This window comes from Xiphophorus maculatus, chromosome 10, assembly GCF_002775205.1.
Source record: "Xiphophorus maculatus strain JP 163 A chromosome 10, X_maculatus-5.0-male, whole genome shotgun sequence".
NCBI classification, from domain to species: domain Eukaryota; kingdom Metazoa; phylum Chordata; class Actinopteri; order Cyprinodontiformes; family Poeciliidae; genus Xiphophorus; species Xiphophorus maculatus.
The window spans coordinates 15,850,425-15,863,077 of NC_036452.1; the positions used below are offsets into that span (position 1 = coordinate 15,850,425).

General features: G+C 37.1%; 1 protein-coding gene across 7 annotated transcripts in view; it reads left to right on the forward strand.

The window, feature by feature from the left end:
- Positions 1-12,653, forward strand: part of LOC102237961 (rho GTPase-activating protein 44-like) — a 62,905-nt gene that overhangs the window by 32,993 nt on the left and 17,259 nt on the right. For all 7 annotated transcript variants that reach the window (XM_023341121.1, XM_023341123.1, XM_023341124.1 and 4 more), the window contains exons 6-16: positions 174-250; positions 1,548-1,665; positions 2,886-2,954; positions 3,046-3,127; positions 4,530-4,657; positions 5,043-5,154; positions 9,177-9,258; positions 9,348-9,428; positions 11,479-11,592; positions 11,823-11,914; positions 12,040-12,220. In XM_023341121.1, the coding sequence (XP_023196889.1) occupies positions 174-250; positions 1,548-1,665; positions 2,886-2,954; positions 3,046-3,127; positions 4,530-4,657; positions 5,043-5,154; positions 9,177-9,258; positions 9,348-9,428; positions 11,479-11,592; positions 11,823-11,914; positions 12,040-12,220 (1,136 nt within the window). The remainder of the gene's footprint in view (positions 1-173; positions 251-1,547; positions 1,666-2,885; positions 2,955-3,045; positions 3,128-4,529; positions 4,658-5,042; positions 5,155-9,176; positions 9,259-9,347; positions 9,429-11,478; positions 11,593-11,822; positions 11,915-12,039; positions 12,221-12,653) is intronic.

A 12,653-nucleotide genomic window follows, 5' to 3' on the forward strand; every position in this document is an offset into this window, starting at 1 on the left:
AGAAAAACAACATTCTCAGAACGAGGAGCTTCCAGTGCTCGCTCCACATTTAGATAATTGTGAAACACATGCATGGTGGTGCCGCTAACAATAATAAAACTGTTCTGCATTATCATCTTCTTCTTCTTCTTCTTCTTTAAATCAAACAACAACTCTTTGCTCCGTCTTCTCAGGTGGAAATCCCAAACATCCAGAAACAAAGGAAGCATTTAGCAAAACTGGTCCTGGACATGGACTCTGCTCGCACAAGGTGAGGTGGAAACATGCATGACTTTATTGTATAGGTGAGAGGGAATAAACATTACGCTTCCCAGTCTACGAACTGGGAAACTTTATCCCTGTGAACAAAATCCTGCTGAAGTTTCCCACTGAATGTCACCAGGATTTGATTGCACACCTGTGAACTCCTAACACTGCATTCTGTGTTAAAATTACTCAATCACCTCCGGCTGTTGCTATTTGAACGAGACATTTACTCTTTATAACGACATTATTTAATAATTTTGTTACTCAGCACGCTGTTAAAGTTGTTCCTGTTAAACTACAAGAGAGCGCAGACTGATTCATGCTCACACACCTACTATTAAACATACTTAACGCAAAATATTTAATTTAGTTTAATTTTTCATAAACAAACATCAAACAGCACCTCTGCCCTTGTCACATAATCTCTACAGATTCTCAAATTGTTCTAAAAAATAAGAAAGTGGCAAAGAAAAAGGTTTACAGTGAGTTGGATGTGAGGCGGGACACTAAAGCAGAAGAAAAAGACTTTTATTGATTGGCTGGACGAAGAGATAGAGCTGAGCGGATGTGCAGCAGGTTAGAAATGAAAATAAACGAAGGAGAGAGAAAATGGAGGGATTATTTCAAAGAAAGAAAATCACAATAAAATACGTAAGGTATGCAGCTGTAATGTGGCAAAATGTGGAAAAGTTCAAAGGATATCATTACTTCAAAGAATGACAATAATCCTTTGCTTTTACGATAAATTTTAGTTAAAAGATGTTTGAATTATGAGTTTATTCCAATGTATTAGACAGCATAGACAGTAACTTAAAAAATGTAAATATCTCCATGACATTTCCAGACCATATTTTCATTTCTTTAGCTCCTGCTGACTCATTGTTGTATCAGAGTTATCATCAGCAGTGACATTCAGGATGTTATTTTCCTCACTGCGGTCAAGTCTGGTGGTTTTTTAAAGTGACCCAAATATGAAGCAATTTCTCCCACCATCCTGCTGTGTGCTGAACTCCTCTGGAAGCGCTCCATATCATCTGCACTCGGACAGAAAACCAGCCAACTATGCAGACCCACAGACGGAGGACAGAATTAGAAATGGAAATAACTTGAGTTTAGGAGACAAAATAATAACTCATTGTGCTGCTTATTTTAATGGCTGAATGTTTTTCTTAGATTCGTTTTCAGGAACAAAAAACAAAAGCATCTTTTACCTTCCTCGTAACAGTTTCGAAGGCCTTAGAGATGCATAAAATATTTCAGCGTATATACTTTGCAAACACCCTGACATACTTTTTGCCCAGGTATTACCAGTCTAACAAATCCTCGGGACTATCCAGCAATCTGCAGCCAACAGGAGCCAAGGCCGACCACCTCAGGGAAGAGATGGAGGAGGCAGCCAACCGCATGGAGATCTGTCGAGTCAGTGAATATTATCTTAAATGTCAATGAGAGAGAAATGCAGTGCTGTGAAGGACTCGATTCAGATCATCAAACTATTTTTAATATTGAGCAAGGATAACCTGAGTAAAAATAAACAGCTAATTTCAAATGAGGATTTTACTAATTACTAATGGGGGGGGGGGGGGGGGAAAGCTATTCAAACTGTTATGTATTTGGAATGTTCAGAGTTGCTATGGTAACGGTAGCCCGGGGGAACGGAACATGGCAGTTGAAAAGTGACAGCTGATCCATGGTGGAGGTTAATAATCAACACAACAAGAATGAAACGGTGAAACGCCTCCATTGTCCTGACCAAAACATAACACAAACCAACCTGGCCCCCTGTGGAAAAGGAAGCGGCTACAGGTTAGTTAAAGGCCTGTAGGATCAGGGAGTCTTAAATTGAAACTGTCTGACATGAAGTTGTCAAAAAAAAAGTCTCAATATTACGTCACCAGTCAAGAAAGACGTCCAGTGAACAGCTGAAAGAAATGGAGAAAACATGGAACAATGGAGAACCTTCCCAGGCGAGGCCACTCTAATAAAACTGGTTGTAGGGCTGTAGCTCTTGAAAACTGGAGTTGGTCGGATACTCCAAGTCTAGACTTAAAATGTTTTGTCATGATCTCAAACAAACTGTTTATGCTCAAGAACCCTCCAGTGTGGACGGTGAGTTAAAGTTCCCCTATAGTATTGCAAAATTCTTGTTACCAGCGGTTACGCCTGATGTCAGCTATTGCCAGCAAAGGTGGCATAATCAGTTATTGTTAGGAGGTAATTACTTTTCCCCATAGGGGCCGGTTGATTTGGATAGATTTTTTCTTTAGGAAATGAAATCATCACTTGAAAACCGCACCTTGCATTTATTTTCTTTAATATTAAATTATATTTGATCTGAAAGAAGAAATCTGTAAGGGGTAGCTACTTTTTTATTGCACCATGTTTACCTTGAAGAGATATTTTTTAGTGAACAGGAAGCTAAAGTACATAACTTATAAAAAACCTTACTGATTTCTAAGCCCTTTTATGAATATAACATTATAAAAGGGATTGTTTTGGCACCTTTCATTTATTACATCAGTATTTTCACTATCCTCCAAGGACAACGTCCATCGTAAAAGCAGGTTATTATTGTCCCTATTTGCCTCCAGTTGGTTTGTGTGATCTGTTGTCTTGAAATGTGTTTTCTGTCTAACCAGGATCAGTTATCAGCCGACATGTACAGTTTTGTGGCCAAAGAAATAGACTATGCAAGCTACTTCCAGACAGTAAGTCCAACACCTGCACAAGCTGTGACGCAGGCGTCCCACCAGCCCATGTCCTCCGCTGACCCTTTGGTCTCTCTGTGTCTCTGTCCAGTTGATAGAAGTCCAGGCAGAGTACCACAGGAAATCATTGGAGCTGCTTCAGTGTGTTTTGCCGCAGATCAAAGCTCATCGGGGTGAGTCTGAGTTTACAGATTGTGATTCTGCCTCTCTCTTAGTGTCTGTGTCAGTTTGTGTGACAGTGACGTGTGCATTATAAAGTACCGTTATCCAAAATGCAGCATTTGTTGTAATTTAAAAATGGGAAAATAAAACACAACTAGAAAAAGAACCAGGGAAGCTCTGTTTGCAGAGAAATTTGGAGAGTAACTTTGCAGTAAGACAAACCAAAAACAAGATTTGTGTTATGAAATTACTAACTCGGTTATCCGTAAGTCAGACTCATTTATTTAGAGAATCGGTAAACTTGATTTTGAAGGATCAAATTGGTCTCTTTTTGTTCACCTGGTTATCTCTACAAGGAATTTAAAGTCCAGTAATGATCCTACTTACACTAGATTTAATGTCTTATTTTGAAAATAATGTGGTGATTAATTTTCAAAGCATAAATAAAAAGAAAAAACATTGAGATTTTGGATCCTTGTTTTCTTGTAAAGTCACATTTAAGAGCCCAACACTGTAACTTTGACGAGAATCTGTACATTTATGAAGACTGCATGTAACACCTGCACTTTAGTAATATTCAAATATGAGTATTTTATTACGTAAGGTATCTGACTGCATTATGATTTAAGTTTTCATCACATGGTTCCCTTGTTGATTGCTGGTGTAGACCAACTGGGAGGCTGAACGCAGCAGTAATCCAGTTCACATGAGACTGTTTTTTGAAGAGTACGTAGTAACTTCATTTTGACAGCGTAAATAAAACCCTTTTTCATTGCCGGTTCGAGCGGATTAGAAATTTTGATTATTTTATCGTTTTAACCTATGAAAGACCAGTACACTTATTTTGAAGACTGAGCATCCCTGAGCTTTTTTTTTTGAAAGTCCCAACTTTAAACCAAGAGCCCCAACAAATGGGAGCTGCAAAAAAAAAAAATCTTTAAATTGTCAGTAGCAACAAGTATATGTCGCCCACTCTTGGTTATTTTCATTCATTAAGTCTTTATGTCTTTATGAGAAAGGCCACATTTGAGAGGATAATAATAAAATTAAAGAAGCCGGTTTAGAGGTGGAGAGAAATCTGAGTTTTAAGCAAAAATTCATAGACATTATGTAACTGGAGTGTTAAATGGAAACTTTTAAAGGAAGTTTTAATTATGCTGAATTCAACTGAGGTGCTAATGTTAAATGGCTACTATAGTTATAGAAAATACAGAAAAATGCTTCACATAATGAATTAATTCATACAGCAAATTTTCCAAAATACTGATCTGTAGCAATCATTGGAACATGGCAGGATCATTAAGGCAGACAGTTAGTGCTGTTTATCTAACAGTGTGTGTGTGTGTGTGTGTGTGTGCGTGTGTGTGTGTGTGTGTGTGTGTGTGTGTGGGTGTGTGTGTGTGTGTTTGACAGAAACCTGGGTGGAAAAACCATGCTACGGGAAACCATTAGAGGAGCACTTAGCGCTGAGCGGAAGAGATATCGCCTTTCCTATTGAAGCCTGTGTCACTATGCTGCTGGAGTGTGGCATGCAAGAGGAGGTAAACACACCGCCGCACGCTTACAAAATGCATTTACAGAAAGTGAAGCATTATTGTACGTTCAGTCAGTCTTAATTACTGCAGGGACTCCTAATGAGATTCACACTTAAACGTTTCATGGCTTGGAAAAAAAATACAAAATCCCCGTTGGTTTAATTAAAAATCTACAGCAAGAAATTATCCAGTTTTTGCGTTTTGGGGATGCAAAGCTGTACACTTACACTGCTGGACCATGGTGGTTTAAAGAGAAATTGATTAACCCTGCAGCTTAGGACAACAAAATTCCTCAAATTACTCATCACTAATAACAATAATAAAACATGTTACACACAACGTTTGCCCAACCTGCCTTCAGCTGCGACAGCTTGATGTTTTGTGTTTTCAGGGTTTGTTCCGAATCGCTCCTTCGGCCTCCAAGCTGAAGAAGCTGAAGGCGTCTCTGGACTGCGGTGTGATGGACGTCCAGGAGTTTTCTACAGACCCACACGCCATTGCAGGTGAGTGAGCAACGCCAATACAGCTTATTGGTAAACATATTTAAAAAGCATGAAGATAAATTCATTTTTTATTGCAGTAGTATAATCTTACTACTGAAGGAGGGAAAAATGACACTAACAGTCCGTAATAAATAAACCTAATTGAAGCATTTATAAAATTTCCACTATACTCTTTTTGTTCTTTGGGAACTTCTAATTGTTAATCTGTGAGATTCTGCTTTCTTTGGCCAATTTATCTTAACTACTGTTCAAAATGGGAAAAACAGGAGAACAGATCCTTTCTTTTTCATTTACATTTGCATCTAAACTCAACCTTTGAATGTCGAAATGTCGTATCTTCAAATCGAGCCATCCATTTCAGAGTCTGTGCTCTTATGCAGAAGTGAAAAGAAAATGTCTGATAACATCCACATGTAAGTAACATCAGAGAGTTTTCATCGTCGGACGAAGCTGCAGCTGGGAGAAAAGAAAAGATCAGTTTTCTGTGTGCCGCTGTCACTTCACTGCTTTTAAATCAGAACCATGATGGACTACAAAAGAAAGAAAAGCTTTCAGGCTATTAAGGTGCTGTTATTGATTTTTTTTTATGACAGTACTGCTTGTTTTGCTGCAGCTGACTGCTGCACAATGCTGCTCTCAGAGAAAAACACATTTATCAAGAATAAGAAAAACTAAGAGATGTGTTTTAGCCTTAAATCGATATTTTTAATTAAACTGTTATTGTTTAAGACGCTCCCTTACCAGAGTAAACATTCACTCTGGTAGGTTTACTGCAGGTTGTTTTGATTACAAAGTGATGGAAAAACTGTAAATACTTTAAAGAAGTAATTAGTTAGTTAAATATTTGAATGAATCTTTAAATGCATCCTGAAATAATTAAATGCAGAGATCATTAATTAAACATATGATTCATTTTGCATAATTGGGATATGCAGTTATTGTTTCCAGTGTTTGTTATTCGGTTCATATTTTGTTACATTGTGAATTTATTTTATCTGCCAACCATTTTTATGTGGCTAACGCTGCTATTGACAAGGTGATAGATCTGCATTTAAACTGCTGAGGTCAAAGGTTAGGTTCATACTAGTGAAAGTTGACATTATTTCATGATCAGAAAATATAAAATAAATGAATAAATAAGTACTGAAATGATATAAATTTTACATTGGATCTAAACTAGAAGGAAAATTTGTTTTAAAATCATTTTATAACGTAACACAGGTACTCTTGTGCTCTGTTATTATAAAATTTAAAACAGCTTAGATCATCACGTGACAGATGTTATGATACTTTTCTTCTCATGACATGAAGGGTTGTGACTTGTTTTGCATTGCCACAAATTGCTCTAACAGCTTAGAAATACAACCAGTGTATCTAAATGTAATATTATTACTTGCAGGTTTTACTGATCTGAGTTTTGGTCATAGATAGTTATTATTGATCCATTTCTTTGATATAATCTGATCATACTGCAGGCTTGCCTGCTTCATTCGAACTTTGTCAAACTTTCTGTGCTGGATTCAGAAACCCTACAATTTCTTAACATTGTTTTGCTGATATGTGTATCTTTTTACATAACTTTTAAATAATAAATTTTGGCTTTTGTTATAGCATGTTTATGTTGAAAAAACCACCCGATTTTATAGCACAAGGCGAGTGCTGTTGGGGAATTAGTGCTTCTCTTCAGTGTGATATAAAACTATGTTGTGGCGTTTGAAAGATGTAGCAAAACAGAGCAGAAATGAAAACCTTTTTAAAATCTTCCTGTTAATTCAGCCTGATTAGACTTATATACTTTCCCCAGCAAGACTAAACGCTAAATGTTTAGAGCTTCTTATTGACTGAAACAATAAAGTTTTTACATAAGTCACTTTTTTTATAACATAACCCATTTGGAAATAAAACTGAGGTCTGTGCAAAAGCCATTTCTAGTCAGTTCATAAGGAGAATTAGGCTCTTTTTGTCTTTGTTGGAAAGGAAAACAGATTTTCTGTGCATTCATCAGAAACTCATTTTCTCTGTAGCAGCAACAACATACAGCATCGGTTGAATTTAGACACAGCTGAGCAGACTTAAAGGTACATGCAGCCGTTTCCCAGTGAGGGATGCCCTGATGTTTGTCATCAATCATACTCATACCTTTGGGAAATGAACACAGCAGAGCAGAGAGAAGGAAAAGACAAACTGGAAAGGAGCCCAGTCAGCCGACACCTGCTGTCAGCCACTGTGGGCCGGTGTGTTTTCTGTTGCTTTAATAGGTTTACTGCTGGTGAACACACAGTCTGCAGGTATTAGGGAAAGATTACAAAACTTAACACTTGGTACACCAATATAACTATAAACATGTCTATTATCCATCCATCCATTTTCTTTACCCCCTTGTCCCTACTGGGGTTGGAAGAGCTGCTGGTGTCTATCTCCAGCTAACGAGAGGTGGGGTCACCCTGGACAGGTCGCCAGTCTGTTGCAGACATGTCAATTATATTATATTATCTTATATTATCTTATATTATATTATAATACAACTACATATATATATATATATATATAATTATATGGATATACTGTATATGTACTGTGTACATAATATAATAACACAATATAAGCTATTTTATTATATAATATATTGCATTATATTATATATAATATAGTATAATATAATTATAGATTATATAAATTATAGTCATATTATATTGACTTATTTTCAATAAATTTGAAACTAAAAACACAGTTCTTGTTTTCAAAATTAACTGTGGTTGCATCATCTTTCTACTCAGGAAATAGAACAACTCAAATGCGTCCTTAAAACCCCCAAATTAATTAATAACTAGCATTCACGCTGACCTATGACCAATAGTGGGCCTGAAATACCAGAAAAACATTCAAATGAAAAGTAACAAAGATTTGCCGTCTAAACCTTCTTCAGTAATAAAGTTGTTTGGTGTCATGGAGTAGGATATGTGTTTGTATCTATGACACATTTCTAATGGAAAAAAAATGTTTTCATTCTCATTAATGTTTACTTCTTGTCACACCATGATCACCGTCGGCCATCATTTTCCACCATTATCTGACATCAGTAGAAAAATGTCATTAATGCATCAGAGATTCGTGGAAATGTAGGCTCATTTTCTCCTCAGCATAATTATGTTTGAGGTAAAAATCATGTGGGTGAAAGAACATTTACAAAATACAGATAATGGTGCTCATTTTGTCTCTTCAGAGAGACATTCAAATGGAAAATGGCAGAAAAAAGGGGGGAAAAAAGCAAAGAAAAATGGAAAAGGAGCTGAAAGGAGAAGCCTTGGAGGTTGCAGATCGCATATCAACAAGACACTTAAATTATAAAAGTATAATAATGCTTTCTCTCTCTCAGTCTGCTCTGCTTTGTTTAGATGTGATGAACATGAAAAAGGGAAAAGCTGCTTCAGAGTTGATTATGTTAATGTAAACAAACTCTCTTTTCATTGCAAAGCTGGAGCTTAGTTTAAGCAGAGGTAGAAATTAAATGTACAAACCCTCATAAAAATATTCATGCCACTTGAACCTTTCATATTTAGTCACAGCACAACAAACTTCAATGTATTTCATTGACTTTATGTGACCTTATGTAGTGAAATGCAAGAAATGTCATAATTTAGCATGTATTATTGTGCACTCTGATTCAATCGCGTGTCCAGGTTTGCATATTTGGAGACTGAAATTTATATCCATTCTTTCTTGAAAAGTTGCTTAAACAGAAATTAAAATTTTACTGTCTTTAGACCAGAGCACCTTGAGCCACATGTTTGCTTTGAACTCAGCATGGATTGTGTTACACTTATGAGTATATAATAATTTGAACATTTTGATACATAGTGTGTGAAAGCATAAAAAACTGCAACATGGAATAATACTTTACGAGACCCTGTAATGTTATGCGATAAATACGTTTTCCCCATGCGCATATTCTGCATGCATGCATATACGATCACACTAAATGCATGCGATGCATTCTTATTGTGGTTTTCTTCTCTCTTCAGGTGCTTTAAAGTCGTACCTGCGTGAACTCCCCGAGCCATTAATGACCTTTGAGCTCTACATTGACTGGATCCAGGCCTCCAAGTGTGTATCTTCACAGAATAACAAGTTCAAGACATGCTTTCTTATATCTGTGTTCAAATAACTGACAGAGTTTTTCTTTTGCTCTGCAGCATTCAGGACCAGGAGAAGAGGCTGCAGGCTCTGCTGGGCGCCTGCGAGAAGCTGCCGTGTGCCAACAACAACAACTTCAAGTGAGTCAAGTTCTCTTCCTTCATTTTGTGATTGTACCTGTAGGTAACTACTGCAATACAAGTACAAATTAAAGAAAAGGATTTTCAGTGTAAGCCGTAGCAGGAGAACAGAGGGATGCATGCAGCTGGTGTAACATCTCAGATTTATTCACTTAAACCTGCGGTGTCAAACATATTTTCGTTTTGGGCCAAATCAAGATCATAAATGCTCTTAAAGGGCCGGTTGTGCCGGAATGTATTGATAAAACATGTTCACAAACTGTTAAAATATCAATGAATTCTCAAAATTAAATAATATTATTGAGCATCTTTTCAGTTCCTTCAGGATTTCGTGATACTTTTTGTGATTTTTTTGCAATAAAAATCAAAGTGCTTGTGGTACTAATTTGGAAATATTTGCAATATTTATTTATGACGGTAAATTCGACTTTTTATTACTCGGTGTATAGGTCATGGGCTATAATCTGACATCAATTAAGGCTGAGGCAGCTGTTTAGTACAAGTAAGAAAGATTTTGACAATTTTTGAGAAAAATCTACAATAAACTCCCAATTATTAGTGCAAAGAAGTGAGGGGATTTGTTGATTTTGCATGAATGTCCACAGGAATTCTCATAAAACTGGAGAGACTGATATAATTTGGCAGTAAATGGATAAAAACTGGATGGATTTGATTGAAAACATATTATTTAAGCACATTCAGTGTTTGGCCTCGAATCTAGAGGGCCACATAAAAAGCTACTGTGTGCCGGATTTGGCCCACGGGCCTCGAGTTTGACACATGTGACTTTAACTATTAATAGTTCAGACATCAACTCTGTAAGTATGCTACACATGTGGTCAGAAAGGTGTTCAAAGAATTAGACGTAGCAGTTTCCAGTTGTAAAACACTATTTTATAAAAGATTTAGTACATTTTTTAAAACATCTTCTTCTGGCTTGTTGACCGCTCGTACAGTTTTCTAATTATTTTACTTTGCTGGTTGGATATGTTGCTTTTTATTTGATAGATTAGTCCAACCTAAGCATTATTTTTGCCAGGAGATATTTTATTTTGCTTTTACATTATTTTATGGGGAACACACCTTTAAAAAAAAAAAAAATTAAATTCAATCTGTTTCAATATATTTAATCGCTTTACTGATACAAAGATTAATTGTAAGAAAACTGTAGGTTTAGGCAAAATATTGAAATGCGTTGATGGAAAAACATCTGATCATGAGTTTATCAGGTTTAGTTAATTTTAGAGGTAAATCTGGAAAAGTGGAACATGACTTTTTAAAATAAATACTATTTCGATTTCTGTCATATTTTGGTGTTAATCGTAGATTTTAATCCTGAGGGAAACATCTCCAGCGGCTGTCTCACGAACAACTCGCTGGGGTTTGTCTCGCGATCAAAAGACAAAAGATGTAAGCCGTGATGAGAACGACGAGAGGAGAAAGAGGATGAGAGAAGCGAGGAGCCGCAGCTCTTGTCAGGGTCGTTTTGAAATCTCACAAATAGGATGATTTTCCAGGCAGCGCTCCTGACCGCAGATCTGTCAGAAGATTGTTGCTCACGATGATGAGCCGCTGGATGGTTCGTTTGAGTAAAGCGTAGCTCAGATGAATCACAACCAACCGACTGGTTTCTTACAACACAAAAATGCAGTTGTTCTCTGGCATTAGCAACTGAGTTTAAAACTCATCATTTCCTCTGACTCGAAATGTGCGTCTTTTTTGCAGCACAATAAATCCTGAAATAACATCAAAACATTATTCAGAGAAGTGTGGAAATATTCTGCATATTTCTCCAAACAATAGCCACTCACTTTTTATTTAAAAAAAAAAAAAAAGAACGACACGTAAGTTTGTTTCATCTTCATTGTGTTAGTCACGGCAGATTTTGAAACAGGAATGAGCAATGAGATTCTGACTGATTCAAGATTTTCCTTCTTACAGGGTTTTCTCTAAATATTTAGTCTAGTGAGGGCAACTCATTGTCAGATGAGTAGTCAGATTTCTGCTGACTGCTGGAGAAAAACTCATGCTTTCACCCGTCTACTGACAGGTATTTGATCAAGTTTCTCTCCAAGCTGACTGAATACCAGGATGTGAACAAAATGACTCCTGGAAATATCGCCATCGTCCTCGGCCCCAACCTGCTGTGGACTCACGATGAAGGGTGAGACACCAGCTAACCCATAACAGAAGTAGAGATCAATAATTTTGGGGTTGATTACCGATCCACTTTAAGCAACTGTTTGTATGTAATATGTAACATAATCTTTCTTAAACATTCTTATCTTTTAGTTATGTAAATATTTTTTTCTGGGATTTTGTAAGTGTGATGTTGTATAAAATATTTTTTGACCTAGAATGCCTCTATACGTGTTTCCTGTCTGTTTGCTGCAGTAACATCACAGAGATGATGACGACCGTCTCCCTTCAGATCGTCGGCATCATCGAGCCCATCATCCAGCACGCCGACTGGTTCTTCCCCGGAGGTCAGAAGAAAAGAACCGACAGACAATGAAGCGCAATCTGAATTTTTATTTTTTTTACAGAAACTTACATCTTGCTGAGTTTAATCTCTGAATTTTTCTTTCTTTGTTTATTTTATTTGTCTTAGAAATTGAGTTCAATGTCACCGGGAACTACGGCAGCCCAGTCCACACCAACCACAACGCCAACTACAGCCTGATGCCGTCTCCGGACCTGGATCAGGTGGACCGGAGGCAGAACGATCAGAGCCGACGGCCGCTGAGCGTCGCCACGGACAACATGATGCTGGAGTTCTACAAGAAAGACGGGTACGAGTCAAATCAGCTGCACTTTCAGCTGAACGTGTAAACATAGCTTGTTAGTATTTATGCCTCTTGGACTTTTTAACACTGTATCACACTGCAATCAAACACTTTCATGGGATAAACCAAGAAAAATAAATCTATAGCAGTAGAAAATTATGTTTTTTATTAATAAAACCAGCAAATGCTTGCATGGTTAGCCTCCCAGACTAATGGCCTAGTCTGGACTTTGACTATGCCTTTCTACCACATGAATAAGCCTTGATCTAAAACATTCCACCATACTTTTGATCCACCATACTTTTGATCCACTATACTTTTGGGGATTCTGACAGTTTCTCTTCCAGGTTTGCTAGTTTTAGCTTCACTCAGCTTCCCATCATCACCTTTCATGTCTCTGCTGAAGTAAAGCATTTCCATAGCATGATGCTACCACCTC